The sequence below is a fragment of the Scyliorhinus torazame genome, unplaced genomic scaffold, assembly GCF_047496885.1.
Source record: "Scyliorhinus torazame isolate Kashiwa2021f unplaced genomic scaffold, sScyTor2.1 scaffold_236, whole genome shotgun sequence".
In the NCBI taxonomy this organism is placed as follows: Eukaryota; Metazoa; Chordata; class Chondrichthyes; order Carcharhiniformes; family Scyliorhinidae; genus Scyliorhinus; species Scyliorhinus torazame.
In genome coordinates, this window is record NW_027307963.1 from 251451 (window position 1) to 272468 (window position 21018).

The 21018-nt window shown below is 44.4% G+C and overlaps 1 protein-coding gene across 2 annotated transcripts; it reads left to right on the forward strand.

Annotated features, from left to right (window-relative positions):
- Positions 1-3576: 3576 nt before the first annotated feature.
- On the forward strand, positions 3577-20269 carry LOC140405789 (protachykinin-like). Of its 2 annotated transcripts, XM_072494221.1 has the most exons (5): positions 3600-4154; positions 5814-5916; positions 18052-18075; positions 19555-19608; positions 19736-20269. In XM_072494221.1, exons 1-5 carry the CDS (start codon positions 4035-4037, stop codon positions 19783-19785), a joined length of 351 nt encoding a protein of 116 aa, XP_072350322.1. In that variant the 5' UTR covers positions 3600-4034; the 3' UTR covers positions 19786-20269. The 2 variants fall into 2 exon arrangements, with proteins under 2 accessions (XP_072350323.1, XP_072350322.1); XM_072494222.1 differs by lacking the exon at positions 18052-18075 and having other exon boundaries at positions 3577-4154.
- The last annotated feature ends 749 nt before the right edge of the window (positions 20270-21018 follow it).

Sequence of the window (21018 nt, forward strand, 5' to 3'; positions counted from 1 at the left end):
GACAGGAAGGTGTAGACAGAATCAGTGTGCGGGTGGCAAGCTTGTGAGATGCGTTGGGCTGAGTTCACCACACTTTGCAGATTCTTGCGATCTTGGACTGAGCAGTTGCTGTACCAAGCTGTGATGCAGCCAGATAGGATGCTCTCTATCGCACATCTGTAGCAGTTTGTGAGAGTCGATGCAGACATGCCAAATTTATTTAGCTTCCATAGGAAGTAGAGACGTTGCTGGGCTTTCTTGACTGTTGCATCAACGTGAGTGGACCAAGACAGACTGTTGGTGATTGTGACCCCCAGGAACCTAAAGCTATCGACCATCTCCACTTCGGAGCCATTGATGCAGACGGGAGTCTGTCGTGCTACGTTTCCTGAAGTTGATGATCAGTTCCTTGGTCTTTCTAACATTTAGAGAGAGGTTGTTTTTGGTACACCATGCAACCTAGTGATTTATCTCCCTTCTGTAGTCTGATTTGTCGTTGTTTGAGATACGGCCCACCACAGTCATATAATCTGCAAACTTATAGATTGAGTTGGAGTTAAATCCCTCAGACACTGAAGCAGTCCATGTCCAAATGCAGCAATACCTGGACAATATCCAGGCTTCAGCTGACAAATGGCAAGTAACATTCATGCCACACAAGTGCCAAGCAATAACCATCTCTTACAAGAGAGGATCTAATCATTGCCCCATGACATTCAATAACATTACCATCTCTGAATCCCCACAATCAACATCCTGAGGGTTAGCATTGATCAGAAACTGAACTGGACTAGCCATATTAATACTGTGACTACCAGAGCACATCAAAGGCTAGGAATTCTACAGCGAGTAACTCACCTCCTGATCCCCTAAAGCCTGTCCACCATCTACAAAGCACAAGTCAGGAGTGTAATGGAATATTCTCCACTTGCCTGGGTAAGTGCAGCTCCAGCAACACTCAAGAAGCGCCACACCATCCAGGACAAAGCAGCCCGCTTGATTGCTCCCCCTTCCACAAACATTCAATCCCTCCACCACCATGGAAAAGTGGTAGCTGTGCATACCATCTACAAGATGCACTGCAGGAACTCACTGAGGTTCCTTCGGCAGCACCTTCCAAACCCATGATCACTGCCATTTAGAAGGACAAGAACAGCAGATACCTGGGAACCCCACCACTTGGACGTTCCCCTTCAAGTCACTCACTGCACTGATTTAAAAATATATTGCCGTTCCTTCATTGTCCCTGGGTCAAAATCCTGGAATTCTCTCCCTAACAGCACAGTGGGAGTACCTACACCTCAGGCACTGCAGCAGTTCAAGAAGACAGCTCGCTATCACCTTCTGAAGGGCAACTAGGGATGGGCAATCAATGCTGGCCTAACCAGCGATGCCCACGTCCCGTAAAATGATTTTAAAAAAAATAAGTTTAGAGCCTGTCCACATTATCAACAGAACTTATCAACACAACTGTGACTTACTGGAATGAATCCTTATGACTCCAGTACAGTGTTTGCTTAAAAATCCCCCCATGAGTCCTCTGGACTAGCTGAGCATTTTGTGAACTGACTTGATTTAAGTGTTTTCAACATTTACAAGTTGAGGGCTGTCAGGGAAATGTAACCACCCTTCCCGGGGAAGGAGAATCCCAGATTGGTCGCCATATTATAGATGCACTCTTAAACTGATCTATGTCAGAGGTAATCTGGGCGTCTGGAGTGAAGTTGAATATGGTTAACCGTTTACTTTGTGAACGTTTTAATGTGATATCATTGATGTTTTAGTGTTCACAATATAACACCGTCTGCCTGCGGTCCATAACTACATCCCGCTCCAAATCAGTGTTATTCTCAAACGTGCAGCCGCGTCCACTTCGACCCCTTAAAGTACATCAAAGTGCGGTTCAGCCCTGTGCTCGCTGACTAACATTGGATTCCAATTGGTGAACGCTTGGATTTTAAAGTTCTCATCCTCATGTTTAAATCCCTCTGCAGTTTCACCCATTTCCTGTCTGTAACTTCCTTTAGCCCTTTAGGTGTGTAAAGCCTAAAATCTAGAATTTCCTCTCTAAACCTGCTCGATCTCGTCCCCACCGTTAAAACGCTCCTTAAAGTTTAGCTCTTTGACCAAGTTTTCAGTAACTTATCCCACTTCCTTACGTGGTTTGGGTGTTAAATTATGTTTGATAATGTCCCATTGAAGCATTTTGAGATGTCAAAGTTGCTAAATAAATGCAAATTACTGATGCTAAGAACGATTCCAATTCACTAAACCAAGATCGAGTTCCCTGCGAAAATAATCATCTTGGGAGTACTTGTAATTATAGTGGAAGAAAACGGTAACGAACCTCAAATATGGTATATATACATAGCTACAACGATAACTTAAGGTAAACCTGGGGAAAGAGGTTTAAACTGATTTTACAAAACGAAAAAAAAAACATGAAAATATTTTTGTTGTCTTAAATATCATGCTATTGCATTTCGTAATTCCCAATTTGTTTTCAGTTTGCAGCTACATCTTGCCGTAAGTCAACTAAGTTGCAAATGCAGCCTTGCGGGAGGTCTTTAGATATTGTTTATCTTTCTTATCACCGTCACTGGAAAATGATGGTGATAAGTGATGGTGAAAATGATGGGAGGTTTGCAGCGAGTAATTTAATCAAGAGTATAGTTCAAAAGCGGTGCGAAGATTTCACGATAAATGTGACGGAAGAGAACATTCCCCCCACTCCCCAACTAAAGGGCCTGAGTCTCACACACCCTTGTTGTTGATATCATCATTTCCTACCTTTCTAATGTCGACAATGACATCGAACATTCAGCTTTATTGGCTGAGGCCAATTTGATGTATGCGCATTCCTCTGACATTATCTTTGATACAAACATCTTCAGAAATTTAACGCGTTAAAATTTCCTGTCCAAATTATTGCTGCACAAAGCAGAGTAATCAGAGAGAGGCACGGTTAATTGAGATAAAGTATGAGATGCCGAATTTCAGACCCTGGGCGATGTTTTCATTTTGTTCATCTACGAAATAGCTGAAGAAAAACTCGCAAAGCAAATTAATAAATTGAACACAGTTGCAGTAAAACGCTCACTTACAAAATGTAAACCAACACGTAACATTAATCTGTGTTTATTTCGTGGTAATAATACGATTTGCACATGCTTCACTAATCTTAACATCTAGCCATTTAATTCAAAAAATAACATGTACATTACACTGGAGTTTAAATGCAGTTCATGTTCTGCATCGCTTAACTTTCAAGTAAATGGTATTCTCAGAAGGCTTGGGCGTATCAAATTCGGACCTTGAGTGCATTTCCCCAAAGATTAAGGTACTTTGTATTACAATGTGATTTGTCTCTAAACCGGTTTTGATTTGTCTCATATGTATTCAAAGGAGCTCCTTTCTTCAAATAATCTAATTGCAGTTATAAAAAACTTAATGAAATGATTGACTCCGGGGGGCACCTATTGAATCGAAATGAAATATTAACCCAAAATGCTGACGTCGGTTTAGGCACGCAGTTAATACTATTACTCACATCCGTAAAATGATTTAAGCAATCAGACCGCAGAAAAAATGCATCTTGACATTTCTGCACTTAAATATTGATCTTTAATTCAATTCGTCAGACTGGGGAAGACTCGTTCACCTTCGAATTCCTGGAGGGTTATTTTTGGATCAGTGAAGTTCCTGCGCTGTATCGACCCCCTGGTGCGGGGTATAAAATTGTAAGGAATTCAGCAGGACTTTCATTCAGACTCTGGTTTTGAGATCTGGAATCTGAGACTTTCAAACTGCACCTGGCCCGTCCTTGTCAGTGTCCAGTCAGACACGTTGGCGGGCAATCTGAGCGGGTTGACAAAGGAGCGAGCGAGCTCGGGGGTTTTCGGGATCGGACGGAAAAGTACGACTTGGAGCGGGGCCAGGGAGCGGGCACACTCCTCTGGCAGAGAGAGCGCGCAGCCACTTCAGCACTCTACTCGACTGCACAGGCTCCTTCCGCAGATCCAGCTCTACACAGCCGGAGTGAGCGCCTTCCCAAGATGAGAACTCTCCGGCTGCTCGCACTGACTGTCAGCATCTTGGTATTGACAGAGGTCTTTTGCGAAGAGATTTCTCCAAACCAAGTGGTGACTCTCTGGGCCGCTAGCGACCACAGCCAGGTAATGTTCCAAGTCACAGAAACAAAACGTTGCCATGTATCTCTAGTTCTCGCGTTCCCCGTGTCTCACCATGCTAGATCGTTTAAGGGCTATGTGATGTGATACTGTCTCACAGGACGTTTTGATTTCAAATGCAATAGATAGCCAGATCTCCTTATAGCGGCACTTCGTTCATTGCTGTGATTAATCGGTAGAGATCTATCAATAACGCAAGTGTAAGAGGATGGGGAATTTGATAAGATTACTAATGAATGATTTTGTAGTTGAGCATCCTAATGTGGATAGTCAGCTATGAATACAATTAAATATACATAGTCACATCCATTTATATGTCAATCTAATCAGATGAAATTCCTAACTGACAAATCCCAGTTTGTTCCTCTCGCGGTGCGACACGATTTTTCCAGTTACACCACTGAAATCGGTGCCAGGAACTTATTACTCGTGGACAAGGCTGACTGATGCTTCCTGACATATCACTGGGTAGGAAGTGAGCGCTAAGAGGAGTCAGAGGGAACGAAGCAATTTTTCATTGAACAGATAGTTGGACAGGTGAATCCTCTCCGATCTTGGTTTGTGACTCCAGGGCATGTTCACTTGATTCCACCAAGAAGCGTGGAGGACCTAGACTCGAAAGTTTTGCAATACTAAATGAAAATATTGCTCACACAGACACATGCGGCGACTTTAAAAACGAGTTGCTATGGCATTATAATCAATACCAATAGACATGGATATGCTAGTTCTAGGAACACAAGGTCATTTCAGTGAGAATCTATTCCTGCTTTGCTCAGCAAGCGGAGTGTGAATTTATTAAGATTTGTCTATAATTGTGAACTTCTGGCTAGATGTTTGGGCGAGGATAGTCAGGTATGGCTGCAATTAAATGTGTGCAGTCAAATTCAATCACATGTAAAACTGATGGAAATCATTGGTAACCGCGTTTGTTCCCAACACTCGTGCGCTATTGTGCACATGGCAGATTACATCTCAAACTACCTTCTTGATTCTATATCGTGTAGATCTGGAAATATGGATTCCGAATATCCAATTGTGGACCATGATCCAGCAACACGTCTGTGAGCATCGCTATTTAGTAATTTGAAATGGCATTTGTAAAATTGCAGTGTTTGAGTCTGCCAGAGCAACAATGGGCATTTTCCAGACCTTTTTTCATCAAATAAATGTGGTGGTGCATTTAGGAAGAGCTTCGGTAAGTGGGGTTCTACGCGGTAACTGCGCGTGTGTTAACGATAGAAAGGCCTGTTGCTCTAAGTATGTTCGTACTATATGGTTCTAACCTCCTTCTGCAGTGGCACGCTTACTTTTACTGAACTTGTTGCCCGAAGAAGAAACATCAGGAAGTGAAGGGAGCCAAAACCCAGGAGAGACAGATTGGCGGGAAACTCGTCAGCAACCCATCACATGGGAACTGCAACATCCACCCGCGTTGCACCCATAAACAATTAGCACCGAGACTGGGTCACCATTCTTGTTTCAGTTTGTTTATAAAATGTAATGTAATTGAAATGCAAATAGTCTTTAAAATACATGGTCATCCGAGATTAAAAGTGGCACGCTGCAACATTGATAGAACACTGTTACTGAAGAGGGTTTAAATAGTGCCTGATTTTCTTTCCTGCCTCCCTGTGTTTTCAGGACCAGAAGCTGCAGCCGGATTCCGTCCGGGATCTGCTGAAGCGCGTGGCCAGGAAACCGCGGCCCGGCCAGTTCTTTGGCTTAATGGGGAGGCGATCATTCGGTAAAGTGTATTTTTCAGCAGTGTTGATAAGTAAATTCGGTTGTTTTTACGGTCTTCCCAACTTATTTCAGCTGGTGACTCCACCAGCTTGTCCATTCGCATTGCTACATTCAAGCTCCAAAGCTTCCCAGAAAGTACTTTACAAAACAAAATTAAATCGCATAAACTGACACCTAATGGAAACAAGTGTAACGTATTTCTAAAAACAGAAGATGTTGGAAATACACAGCGGAGCGATCACATCTAAACAAAAAGGGTTCTTGTTCTTAAAGCGGAAACTGGGCGTGGCTAAACCTGAGATTTCCAGTATTTCTGTTTCTACTATTGACCTGCATTTTATTTTATATTTGAGTTTTCCTTTCTGCAAACTCAATCAACGTCTTAAGTATCAGCGGTTATAATTGTGATAATTTCCCCCAATCCCAAATGCTACATCTTGCGTTTTAAACCGCAGTCTACATGTTTTAAGGTGGATTTTACAGATGATCTTAGCTGCCATCCAACGTGGTTGGTTACTATTAGTAATACTGATCCATGTGATTTCCACTAGATGTGGAAACAGATTGGATAAAAGAAAAAAGCCAATCAGACTATTCAACCACACGTGCTCACGATTGTTCTGGGCTCCGGTTGCTGTTATAGCCAAATATTGCACAGCTGGGTAATCCACAATGTAAAAAGACAATGCTTTCTATTGAGGTTCCCCATGAAGGCGGCACGGTGGCACAGTTAGCACTGCTGCCTCACAGCTCCTGGTACCCGGGTTTAATTCCAGTCTCGGGTGACTGTGTGGAGTTTGCACATTTTCCCCGTGTCTGCGTGGGTTTCCTCCGAGTGCCCCTGTTTCCTCCCACAGTCCAAAGATGTGCAGGTTAGGCGGATTGGCCATGCTAAATTGCCCCTTAGTGTCCAAAATGGTTAGGTGGGGTTACTGGGTGTGGGCTTAATTAGGGTTCTCTTTCCAGGGGTTGGTGCCGACTTGACGGGCCGAATGGCCTTCTTCTGCACTGTCGGGATTCTATGAAGGCAGAAATCTAACTAACAGATGGGACAACTCCAGGGCGGTGTTGACACCTGGTGGTGTTCAACCTGAATATTGTTGAGGGACAATCCATGTTTTGCATTGTCCTGGGAATAAAATGTATTTTGAGTTATGCATAACAAACAATAATGAATCAATCGTTAAACATGATATTTTATGTATATGATCAATAACTTTGAAAGTTATAGCACGCAGCAATTTTTATTTATTCTCTCCTGGGATATGAGCGTGGCTGACAATGGTCAGCATTCATTGCCCATTCCTAATGCTTGTCACATTGTTAAACAATGCTTTTGCTAATTATGATGTCATAAAAAAGTCAGGAACACAGAGTTAGTTATTTTGGACCATTTCCGTAAAATAACTACATTTAAATCTAGTCAGAGGTCTGACAAGCTTTTGGTTGATCACTTTATGAGCACTGGATAGTGTGCTGCATTGGGACAAAGGCAGAACACAAAATAACTTAATTTAACCGAAAAGCTCAGTAATATTTAATTATTCCCCACCTAGTTACTTAACTAGAACCTGAGTAAAGCATGACTTGCATGAATCTATCATCTCTGTTCAATTTTGTATTCAATACCCCTGTGATTTAAACTTATAGTTATTTTCAGGACCTTGCTATCTTCACTTACATCAGTAGGTATACCGATGACCCAGACCTTTCAATTCTTCGCTCTCAGTATGAATCTCACAAGTTAGTGTAAGTTGTAAATAATTTGCTATCATTAGAAAACTTCAATCGTATTCCTCTTGTGCCTATGTTCAAATCATTAATATATCTGGAAAACAAAGACAATTTTGACACTGATCCTTGGACAACTCACCTGATCACATCACACCAATACAAAAAGGACCTGTTTCCCCCTACTCTTCTTTCTGAATTTTGACCATCACCATATCCACATTCCCCTTAATTTTGCAATAAATCTATAACATGGGATCTTTTGAAATTGTTTCTTAAAATCCACACATACTCCATTTTTAACGTTCTCTTTATGCGCTTAATTATTCCTTAAAAATATAAAATATATTAGCCGAAGCATGACTTTTCCTTTATAATTGCATATGGGTTTGCCCTGATTATCTTTTGAAGTTTAGTCGAGAATTAAAGATTTGATTGGTCGAAAAAGTGAGCAGCAGTGTTCAGTAAGAGGGCAATTAAAGCTATTGTAGTTGGGCTCAGAGAAATGGTGGCGTTATAGAGAAATTGTGGAATTAGGGGGCGGGATTCTCCGCAGTCCCACGCCGAAATCGCGTTTGGCGTGGGGACGGAGAATTGATGTTCACGCGGGAATTGTGCCTGGCGCCGCTTCTGCGATTCTCCGGTCCCTGGAGAATCGCTCACGCGCAGATTACACGGCGTGGCTGGGGCGCCATTGACAGAGGCCCCCCCCCCCACATGATTCTCCGGGCAAAACTGGCTGAGTTCCCGACGGCGTGGTTCTAACCATGTCTGGCCGGCCGGGAACCTCAGGTGGCGGCTGCGGCCTCAGTCCGCGGCTGCCCTGGTCGGGGGCGGGTGGATCACGTACTGGGGGGGCCTTATGGGCGTCCGAGGCGGTGATCGGGTGTGTTATATGTAGCGGCACGGGGCCGATCGTTGGGATCTTCTTTCCTCATCCAGGTCCGCTGGCTGAGTCCGCCATCGCGCTCGGCGCGGCAGTCATGCGCGAACTCGGACCTGGAAGTGCAGGGGCCTGTATCCGCAGCTGAAGCTGCGAGTAGCACTCCGGGGCCCTGCCAGCCCCCTGCAGGTAGGTGAATAGCTGCTAATATTTTTAAGGAATCTCTAGAGTAAAACTCCAGCGTTTTTACACTGGCGTGGGGACATTGCCCCATTTTTGGAGAATCCAGCCAATGGTATCTGCTGTATCTGCCCATCTGTCCATTGGTAAAGGACCTCTTTTCAATGTGTGGTTAAATTATAACTGAGGAGAAAGCTGGCATGACCATTCATTCTGTACAAAAACTACAAGTATTCAAATTTAAATTCAGAAAATCGTAGATCATTCATTGAATGGTCATTCTATTCTTAGCCTGAACCGGACACTGAAAGTTTGGAGATGGTGCAAGCTCCAGGTATGTGAGCTCACTTCCTGGAAATTGCCTCATGTCAAATTGCTTTAAATCAGTTTAGTGTCTAGTCTTCAACTCTTTTGAACCAATTCATGTCCAAAACCACCATGGATGCCAAGTTAGTCCATCAAAGACTACCTTCTCCAACTGAGCACAACAATATCACACAGAGGTCTTAATGGATGCATTTCAAAAATGATTTATAAAGTAATAATAATAATCTTTATCAGCGTCACAAGTAGGCTTACATTAACACTGCAATTAAGTTACTGTGAAAATCCCCTCGTCGCCACACTCCGGCGCCTGTTCGGTTGTTATACTGTATTAAATTTTACACCATATTTTACACTAAAAAGGCTACTCCATGATGTTTTAAACACGATGTGCACTACCCCCTCCCAATTTCAGCATAAATGTAATGGAATTGCTATTTTAACAGTGGTGGTTCAGGCATACATGATTACTAACAAAAAAGCACAGTTTGAAGCCATTATCAATTTTCAGTTGAGTAAATAAAGCTATGCATGAATGCATGAAATCTAGGTTGATCCTCCTCCAGAGCTCCGCAGCATCACATTTGCCAGTCTTCAGTCAATTTGGATTGGATTGGATTGGATTTGTTTATTGTCACGTGTACCGAGGTACAGTGAAAAGTATTTTTCTGCGAGCAGCTCACAGATCATTAAGTACATGAGAAGAAAAGGGAATAAAAGAAAATACATAATAGGGCAACACAACATGTACAATGTAACTACATAAGCACCGGCATCGGATGAAGCATACAGGGTGTAGTGTTAATGAAGTCAGTCCACAAGAGGGTCATTTAGGAGTCTGGTGACAGTGGGGAAGAAGCTGTTCGTGCGTGTTCTCAGACTTCTGTATCTCCTGCCCGATGGAAGAAGTTGGAAGAGTGAGTAAGCCGGGTGGGAGGGATCTTTGATTATACTGCCCGCTTTCCCCAGGCAGCGGGAGGTGTAGATGGAGTCAATGGATGGGAGGCAGGTTCGTATGATGGACTGGGCGGTGTTCACGACCCTCTGAATTTTCTTGCGGTCCTGGGCCGAGCAGTTGCCATACCAGGCTGTGATGCAGCCCGATAGGATGCTTTCTATGGTGCATCTGTAAAAGTTGGTAAGGGTTAATGTGGACATGCCGAATTTCCTTAGTTTCCTGAGGAAGAATAGGCACTGTTGTGCTTTCTTGGTGGTAGCGTCGACGTGGGTGGACCAGGACAGATTTTTGGAGATGTGCACCCCTAGGAATTTGAAACTGCTAACCATCTCCACCTCGGCCCCGTTGATGCTGACAGGGGTGTGTACAGTACTTTGCTTCTTGAAGTCAATTACCAGCTCTTTAGTTTTGCTGGCATTGAGGGAGAGATTGTTGTCGCTACACCACTCCACTAGGTTCTCTATCTCCCTCCTGTCTTCGGACTCATCGTTATTCGAGATCCGGCCCACTATGGTCGTATCGTCAGCAAACTTGTAGATGGAGTTGGAACCAAGTTTTGCCACGCAGTCGTGTGTGTACAGGGAGTAGAGTAGGGGGCTAAGTACGCAGCTTGCGGGGCGCCGGTGTTGAGGACTATTGTGGAGGAGGTGTTGTTGTTCATTCTTACTGATTGTGGTCTGTTGGTCAGAAAATCGAGGATCCAGTTGCAGAGTGGGGAGCCAAGTCCTAGGTTTTGGAGCTTTAATATGAGCTTGGCTGGGATTATGGTGTTGAAGACGGAGCTGTAGTCAATAAATAGGAGTCTAATGTAGGAGTCCTTGTTTTTGAGATGCTTTAGGGATGAGTGTAGGTCCAGGGAAATGGTGTCTGATGTGGACCGGTTGCAGCGGTATGCGAATTGCAGTGGATCAAGGCGTTCTGGGAGTATGGAGGTGATGCGCTTCATGATCAACCTCTCGAAGCACTTCATTACGACTGAAGTCAGGGCCACTGGTCGGTAGTTTTGAGTAGCAGTGGTCAAGAGTGTTGTCGCCCCTGGTGGGACAGGAGATGTGCTGGTGGAATTTTGGCAGTACACTCTTGAGGTTGGCCTTGTTGAAGTCTCCGGCTACGATGAACAAGGCCTCGGGTGTTCTGTTTCGTCGTTGTTTATTACTGTGTATAGCCTTCCTCACTACTGCCTGGGGTGGGATGTAGACCGCTGTGATAATGGCTGAAGTGAACCCACGTAAGATAATATGGGCGGCACTTCACGGTCAGGCATTCCAGGTCTGGGGAGCAGTAGGTTGCCATAGTCGCCACATCCAAGCACCAGGAGGAGTTGATGAGGAGGCAAACCCCTCCACCCTTCGCTTTGCCTGATGATGCCGTGCGGTCCGCCCGGTGAATTGAGAAGCCTTCAGGCTGTATGGCACAGTCCGGTGAGGCAGGGGTGAGCCATGTCTCTGTGAAACAGAGCACACAGCAGTCTCTTACTTCCCTCTGAGAGGTACGTCTGGCGTTAAGTTCATCTAGCTTGTTTTCGATCGCTTGGATGTTTGCCAGGAGTATGCTGGGGAGAGGGGTCTTGAAACCGCGTTGCTTCAGTCTAACCTGCAGACCGCCGCGTTTCCCTCGGTCGGCGGCTGCTGCTGGATGATCCTGGGATCCGATGGCAGATGTCAGCTCTTGTGGAAGGAAGGTGGTCGCGTCTGGCGGGGTCCAGGGCGCTGGCGGGGAACAGGGCGCTGTTTACGTATCTGGGGTCGCGTCTGGCAGGGTCCTGGGCGCTGGTTGAGGTAGAGGGGTTGCTAGGGGGGCATGTTTGCGATCCGGATGGGTCCCGGCGTTCTGCAGGTGCGAGAATACCTTGCAGCACGTTTGGGTCCTCGCGCGGGGTCTCCGCCGTTTCGGGGGTCCTGGGTCGTGGGCAGGGGCTTCCTGAGGCAGGTTGGGCTGGGTCCCGTGGTCTGTTCCCTCCCTGGGCGCTCCTGGGGTCGGATCTTGAAGTAGGCCCGGTCGAGCCTCCACGTGGATTTTTCTTTCTTCCATCACCAGGTAGGTCGGGTTGTTGGGCGGGCCTCGCCAGGTCGGGTCGCTGGGCGGGTCTCTGGGGGTCGCGTTGGGCCGGGTCTTGCTGTCGGGGGTCGGGTCGGGAGCTCCGGGGACTGGCGTCGGTAGTTAGGCCGGGTTGGGAGCTCCGAGGTCCGGGTCGGCTACAAATCGAGGTCAGGGCTTCACTTCCGATATGGGCCCGATCTTCCAGGTCACGGAGGTCAGGTCGGGTCGGGTCAAAAGGTCTCCACGGACCTCGGAGGATGTTCAAGCCTGCAAGAGAAGATAAGAGAGAGAGGTTAGTAATAATGTTAGTTTTAGAGTTAATTTTTAAAGATTAGAACGAGTATAGGTTAAGTAAAAAGTGGATCTGTTTGGGAGAGCTCGCAGAGAGTCGCCTCGCTTCGGCGCCATCTTGGAGTATTTGATTCACCCCATGTGATATCAAGAAATGACTGAAGGCTCTGGCTACTGCAAAGGCTATGGGCCCTGACAATATTCTAGCAATAGTACTGAAGACTTGTGTTCCAGAGCTTGCCACAACTAGCCAAGCTGTTCCAGTGCAACTACAACACTGGTATCTACCGGCAATGTGGAAAATTGCCTAGGTATGTCTTGTACACAAAAAGCAAGACTAATCCAACTCGGCCAATTACCACCCCATCAGTGTACTCTCGATCATCAGGAAACTGGTGGATGGCATCAATAACAGTGCTATCAAGTGGCACATACTCAGCAATAACCTGCTCACTAACGCTCAGTTTGGGTTTCACCAGGATCACTCAGCTCCTGACCTCATTACAGCCTTGATTCAAACATGCACAAAAGGGCTGAACTCCAGAGGTGAGCTGAGAGTGATTGCCCTTGACATCAAGGCAGTATTTGATAGAGTATGGCATCAAGGAGCCCAAGCTAAACTGGATTCAATAAGAATCAGGGGGGAAACTCACCACTGCTTGAATCAAAGGAAGGAATCCGCACAAAGGAAGATGGTTGTGGTTGTTGGAGGCCAGTCATCTCAGTCCTGGGACATCACTGCAGGAGTTCCTCAGAGTAGTGTTCTAGGCCCAACCACCTTCAGCTGCTTCGTCAATTACCTTCCTTCCAACATATGGTCAGATGTGGGGATGTGGTGATGCTCGCTGATGAATGCATAATGTTTAGCACCATTCACGACTCCTCAGATAATGAAGCAATCCATGTGAAAATGCAGCAAGACCTGGACAATATCCAGACTTCGGCTGACAAGTGACATTCACGCCACACAAGTGCCAGGCAATGACCATCTCCAATAAGAGAGAATCAAACTACCGCCCCTTGACATTCAATGGCATTACCATCACTGAATCCCCCACTATTAACACCTTGGGGATTACCATTGAATAGAAACTGAACTAGATTAGCCATATAAATACTGTGGCTACAAGAGCAGGTCAGAGACTAGGAATCCTGCGTCGAGTAACTAACCTCCCCAAAACCTATCCATCATCTAGAAGGCACAAGTCAGGAGTGTGATGGAATTTCCCCCTTTTGCCTGGATGAGTGCAGCTGCAACAACACTCAAGAAGCTTGATACTGTCCAGGACAAAGCAGCCCGCTTGATTGGCATCCCTTCCACAAATATTCACTCCCACCACCACTGACACACAGTAGCAGCAGTATGTACCATCTACAAGATTCACTGCAGGAACTCACTTAGGCTCCTTAGACAGCACCTCCAAAACCACAACCACTACCATTTAGAAAGACAAGGGCAGCAGATACATGGGAACACCACCATTTGGAAGTTCCCCTCCAAGTCACTCACCACCTTGACTTGGAAATATATTGTCGTTCCTTCACTGTCGCTGGGTCAAAATCCTGGAACTTCCTCCCTAATAGCACAGTGGGTGTACCTACACCACATGGACTGCAGCGGTTCAAGGAGGCAGCTCACCACCACCTTCTCAAGAGCAGTTAGGGATGGGCAACAAATGCTGGCCTAGCCAGCTTAACTCACACCACATAAAAATGAATTTTAAAAAATGTAGAGAGCCCAAAGTTTGGTAAAATGTACTACAACATAACAAATTGAAGCATATAAGTACTTTGAGTTTTGTTTAAATATCTACTGTTAACCTATGTTCTTATATTTGAATGATCCAGCATTCTCTCAACTTGATAAAAATGCATATCATAGAATCCCTACAGTGCACAAGGAGACCACTCGGTCCATTGAGTCTACACCAACCCTTCGAAGGAGCACACTACCTAGGCCCTTACCCTGCCCCAGCCCCGTATCCCCACCTAATCTTTGGACACTAAGGGGTAATTTAGCACGGCCAATCTATCTAAACTGCACATCTTTGGACTGTGGGAGGAAACCAGAGCACCAGGAGGAAACCCACGCAGACACGGGGAGAAAATGCAGGCTCCACACAAACTGGCACTTGAGGTCGGAATCAAACCTGGGTCCATGGCGCTGTGAGGTGGCAGTCCTAACCACTGTGCCGCCCCATATATGGTATTTGTCGTTAAATATATGCTATATTTCTGTCAGCATGAGTTAATACTATTTTGTCCCACCCCCTTGATTCATACCAGGATACAGATTCTCCCATTCCACCATTTCTTGTGTGAGTCTGAATAGTGTGTGTTATCAGTAATGCATTCCATTTTAGCAGATCACACTGAATATAAATTGAACCACACATTCTAACTGATTTTCTCTTTCCTAGCCAATGGATATTGAGTAATTCATAATTCTCCCATTTTTTCCCAAAGCCAAGATTAATTAGCTCAGTGTAAACCAAGGTTAAGCTGTGGATCTTCCTGGGTGGCCACTATTTATACATTGTCTCAATTAGATAAAGAATTCGCTCCAGTAATAATATTGTTTGTTTATCAGGCACTTAATGCATTTTTAGTGATGGTTAAAGCTTTTGGATATACAGTTTCATTTAAGTCAAACATTAAAAAGAAGGTAAATGTTTGAATTTATATAACATATCTATGTAGCTTTCACTTGTGAATTCATATTGTTTGAAATTCAATGGCATCAATTTTGCTGCAACAATAATAATGGCGAGGACATAAGCATTAATCTGACAGCAATGTCTGGCATTTGGATTTATACAGTTAAACACAGAAATTCAGCAATTATCAGAGATAGCCTGTTCCTCCACATGGTGCAGCGTTGCTGCCTTGCTGATAGACTCGATGCTGAAATCACTGTAAAAGTGTGAACTTGCCCACTAGTCCCATAATGAAAACAGCTGAAAAAGTTAAGGTGACTGCATGCAAGAATGACTGAGTTTATTCACAGTGTAATAAGCAATAATTAATTTTGAACAACCTCTCTTGGCCTGAAATTTATTTTTACAATTGGGAACTCTCAATCTCTCAAAACAAAATGTTGGAGATTGACAGAAATAATAATTTCGTTTTCTGTTCTTTTATCACTCTTCCTTAATTACATCTCCTCGTCTGAATCTCTATTTGCTTTTGGTGCATATGTTAAATATCACTTATATTTCCTGTTCTTATTAACTTCCTGGTGGGCGGCACAGTAGCACAGTGGTTAGCACCGTTGCTTCACAGCGCCAGGGACCCAGGTTTGATTCTCGGCTTGAGTCACTGTGCGGAGTTTGCATGTTGTCCCCCATGTCTGCATGGGTTTCCTCCGGGTGCTCCGGTTTCCTCCCACAAGTCCCGGAAGAAATGTTTGTTAGGTGAATTGAACATTCTGAATTCTCCCTCAGTGTACCTGAACAGGCGCCGGAGTGCAGCATGCGTGCCATTGTAACGGGTCTCCGCATTGGTTTGTGGCCTTTGGATCGGCATCATCGGCCATGACTGCACTGGATAACCTCTGTCGCACAGACACCAACCCCTCACCTGGGGGTGCACCTCAAAGGTGTCGGGAACTGTTGAGTGTGGCAGGATGAAAGCATTGCCTGGGTATCGGGCGCAGACGTGCATGACGTGCATGGTGTGGTTGCATACCAGCAGCACGTTCATCGAATGGAACCCCTTTCGGTACGTGAAGACCGGCCCCATATGCGCTGGTGCTAGTGGGAGACACACCACCGGTCGATCACCCCTGGACGTGGGGCATTCTGGTGATGGCGGCGAACCCACTGCCCGGGCATCCTTGTGGGCTCGGTCCACATTGAATTTGATATATTGTGCCAACCGGGCATACAGGGCCTCCATTACGGCATGGGTGCACCTGTGCACCGAGGTCTGAGAGATCCCTGACAGGTCCCCATTTGGTGCCTGGAAGGACCCCGTGGTGAAAAAGTTCAGGGCAACCGTTCTCTTGACCCCCCATACCCCCGCGGTTCCAGGTGCACCATGATCCAGCAGATATACGGTACGGTCCCCCTGCTCAGCCAGAGTCTTTGACGACACGCCCTGTTCGGCAGGAACTCAAAGGAGAGGCATTGCCGGTAATGTGGTGTCTCCTTCCCACCTCCTCCTTGGCCTGTTGGGTGGCCGGCTCTTCATCCTCATCAGCTGGCTTCTGTTCTTCTGGGGCAAGCTCCACTGCTGCAGGTTCCTCCCCAAGCTACTCTTGCTCGTACAGCCTCGGTGCATCCCCCAGGGAATCCTGGTTGGATTCCGAAATACATTGTCTGCAGAGGTTGAAAGGCAAGACATGTTAGCATGGTGCATACCCCTGTGCTAAGCCAGGTCCAATGGGCTACATGGTGGCTCCGGCCTGCACTGCAGCCCCTGCCACCGCATTTACCCCCTGGCACTCTGCCCTCTGCACTGCACACCTGGCCCCTTTGGTGCCTGGCACCGCGGGGGTCTCTGGCCCCAGCACTCATTCCTGCTGGCAGGGGTAGTGGTGGCTGGCACTACCCATGCCAGTGGTATGCACGTGCCCGCCTTTTGGAGCTACTGTGGGCGTTGCCCATGGGTGGGCCATATGATGCCCTGACGGCAGGTGGCCTCCGGGTGGGGGGGTGGACGCATCCATATGGTTGATGTCACCCTGAAAACTATGGGCCGCCGAGGGTTGCCTTGCGCGCCGCGGCAATGGTGGTCAGTGCCTGGACACCCAAAATGGTGGTCAGTGCCTGGACACCCAATGCCACGGTCCATTCCCTGGTCACCCCCCCTCCGCCCGCTACTCCCCGCCATAACCCCCCAACCCGGCCCTGACAGATGCCCACCCCCAGCCAGCGACAGGACCGGCAGCCCACGGCGCGCGTCTGGGACCTCTCTCCTCAGCAGCCATGGCACTTGTTCCCCGATTTGTAAAACCACAAGTGAAACTCGCCATCGATAATTCCTCCTGGCAGAGGGGGAGCATCATGGAAGCCCTGGAGAGTACCAGGTTGGGCCCGTTAATGATATGCCAACGGCATTTAATGTACGTGGGGCGTAGAATGCATTGACGCCACTTTTGAGGCACCGGAGAATGGCATTCTGTCGGGCACCCTATGCCGGCCATGATTTTTGGCTATGCGCAATTTTCCGCCCGATCGTATTTCACGATTCCGGCATCGTTGGATGGAGAATCCGGCCCAATGTCTTTAATTGCTAGATTGACCATATGAAATTTGTTTGATTTTTCCCACAAAAGTAGTGAGGCCAACCTGAAGGAATATCATTTAAGTTAATAAATCTGGCCCATGGAGAAATGATTCTTACCTGGAGTGTGAAATAGTGAAATAAAGTTTATATTACATTGGTTTAAATTTGGTCTCCAAGTTCTCAATAATATATGGAGATCATTGTACATTAATGTTTTAGTTAAGAGGCAGCAGAGATTAATTTCAGGATAATGAATGTAATTGATGGCACACACAGCAACATTGAAGGAGAATAAAGAGCAGGGTACACTTGAAACTATTCACACATTGTTTAAAACCATTCACCAAAGATGCATTAAACAGACCTGGTAATCTTCACTTGGAGATATAACGGTAGGAAGAGCTGTTCAAAAAAGTGAGTGATTCAAACTAGGCCTATATTTCTTATTTCAGGAAAGTTTGTTCGAAAAATAAGTTTAGTTGTTTTTCCTTCCTTTTCAGAAAACAAGCCACTGACTCGCAAAAGTAAGTTTTGAAAAGATAATGGCTAGTAACTGAAAAACAAAATAAAATGTCAAGCTGTAAAAAACATTATATTGATTTAATTGTAATTCGTTGGGTTGGATTCAGCATTGAACTCTTAGTTTTCGATTTGGGTGTGGTGCGTTCTGCACCTGCCAGGTTTTTGGAAGCGTATGTGATGAGGCCCTTTGTGCCATTGTCCCATCAATGGGATTGCACCGCCCCAATGCTGTACGGAGATGTATCACCAGTGAGAATGAGCGACTGGGATGGATCATATATTTATTGCATAAACAATTTGAACAATATGCTTCATAAAGATTTTAAACTGTGATGCTGTGTACTTGTTCTCCAAAGAAGATTGTGCAGAATTAAAACAACCCATGGAGCAAAATGCATCATGGATCTGCTCAGGATAAACCTTGACAAAAGCCATTTTATCTCTCTTGAGACCTTCTTTATAAAGGCATATACCAGGAACAGTTGGACAATGATCTCTTTCCACCACAGCCATTTCAAGGGCAATGTGCCTAGGGGGTGAGACACCAGGCATTTAGGAAGGTTCTGACAGGGAGAGTTTTTCTCATATCCAGTTTATAATAGGGGCTTTAAACTATGGATAATCCTAATTTCCTTCTTTTGGATGTTTTATAAAGACCCCTATAACTCTCATCACATTATGGCAACATTAAAAACTAATGTTTTGCTAAATTCTGAGCTGTTATGTATTGTTTCGAACTTAAAACACGCTTGAATGTAAATTTTCCATATTGTATGCATGTGTGCATGGGCAGGCATGGATAGGAAAATATATCAAGCTGAGAGATAAATGACACTTGGTTCAAATTCCTTACTATAATAAGAGCATGTGTGGTATTCCAGTTAGCATTTAAAATCTCAAAAAACAAGCTATTTCTGAGTATATAAATTAAAATGGATATTGGGTATAATTTAAAATTCCAGGGAGAACAAATGTTAAATGTTAGAAAGGTTATTACCACTAATGATATAATCAAATTCAATTGCAATCAAAATAAAATCATAACACCGAATTCTATTTCAATATGATTGGACATTCAAATTTTCATTCAAGTGAATTATTGTTTTAATCTCACACTCAATTATTAACTATCTAGGCAAGGAAAATAAAATGTACTATCACTAAAAAAAAATTGAAACTTTTTTGGCAAATGCATGGTAAGATCAATAATTTTTTCCCCATAAATTTAGAGTACCAAATTCTTTTTTTTCAATTAACGGGCAATTTTAGTGTGCTCAATTCACCTATCCTACACATCTTTTTTTAATTTGTGGGGGTGAGATCCATGCAGACACGGGAGAATGTGAAAACTACACACAGACAGTGACCCGGGGCCGGGGCCCTTGGCGCTGTGAGGCAGCAGTGCTAACCACTGTGCCACTGTGCTTCCCGTGGTAAGATCAATAATTAGTCGATCATGTTTTCTGTACTTTGTTTTATAGGACATAAGTTAGAGAATTTTGTTGGACTCATGGGAAAACGGTCTTCAGCTGCTGGTAAGTGAAAGGTGACAAAAGTAAATAGATCTATTTACTATATTAGATAATTTCCATAGAATGTACTTCCACTGTTTATGATCTGATCACTCACTGAAATTTGACCAACTATATTTTTCATCTACAGATTTCCCTTCTGAGTGGAAGACAGTACAAACCTTTGTTCAAAGACGTTAATAAAAGAATTAAAAATTATATGAATGACTGCCATTTATTTTAATTTGCTAGCACAAGTGTCTATAATATTGTATTCCTGACTGGTATGAGTTGATTGTTAAAATACATAGTTGTTATGCCTTCTCCCAATGGAAGTTATTCTATTTTATTGCCATATTTACAAATATTCACAGTGCAGTGAACATTGAAATAATACATGGCACTGCCTCAATGTGTAATAAACAGATTTTGATAACATTCGACTGTGTCAGTTGTAATTGGGGAAATAAATGGTCTCATCATTGATGTACTATAATTTTGTACGCTCTGTAATAAAATAGTTATTCATGTTCAAAGGTATGGGCAGTGGAAATCACAGTTAATATGAAGTGAGTGGTAAAAAGCAGAAACTGTTTTACGCTTCAGTACATATCATTAGAATTTGTATTTTAATGTGCCTCATTGTTTCATAAATAATAAATGTATTGTAATTAATGCAACAAAATATATTGGTATTATTACAGCACATTTTCGAGAATGTTTGGTAGCATGTATGACAAATGGATTTTGCTGAATAGTAAAGTGAGAAAATCTTCAACCTCTTAAGAACTGGACCTATATTATGACTAAGGAAATGGTATTCATTGGTTAAACAATTAGGGAACTATCAGACTAACTTTCCACTATTTCATCTGCCCCATCCTAACAGTAGCTACACTATAGGACAGAGTATACAGGAAGAAATAATGGAGACTTGTAAGAAAGATATTGCAATAATCTTTGGTTATTTTCTGTAGACCGTTAAATAAAAAGATAAAATAATAAAGTAAGTGTTGGTCTGATAGAAAGTGAGTCTGAGGAATAAATAATGGAAAATAAAGAGATGGCAGATAAATTGAACAGGTATTTTGTATTGGTTTTGACTAGAGAGGATACGACTAACATCCCAGAAATAGCAAATCAGGAAATGGAAGAGAGAGGAACTCAGGAAAATTACAATCACCAGAGAAGTGGTATTGAGCAAACGGTCGGGGCTGCAGGTTGACAAACTTCTGGGTCCTGTTGGACTTCACCCTAGGGTCTTAAAAGAAGTGGCTAGTGAGATAGCTGATGCATTGGTTTCAATTTTCCAAAATTCCCTAGATTTGGGGAAGGTTCCATTAGATTCAGGGGAAGGTCCCATTAGATTGCAAAATATCAAATGTAACTCCTTTTTCCAAAAAGGAAGGGAGACAAAGCAGGAAACTACAGGCC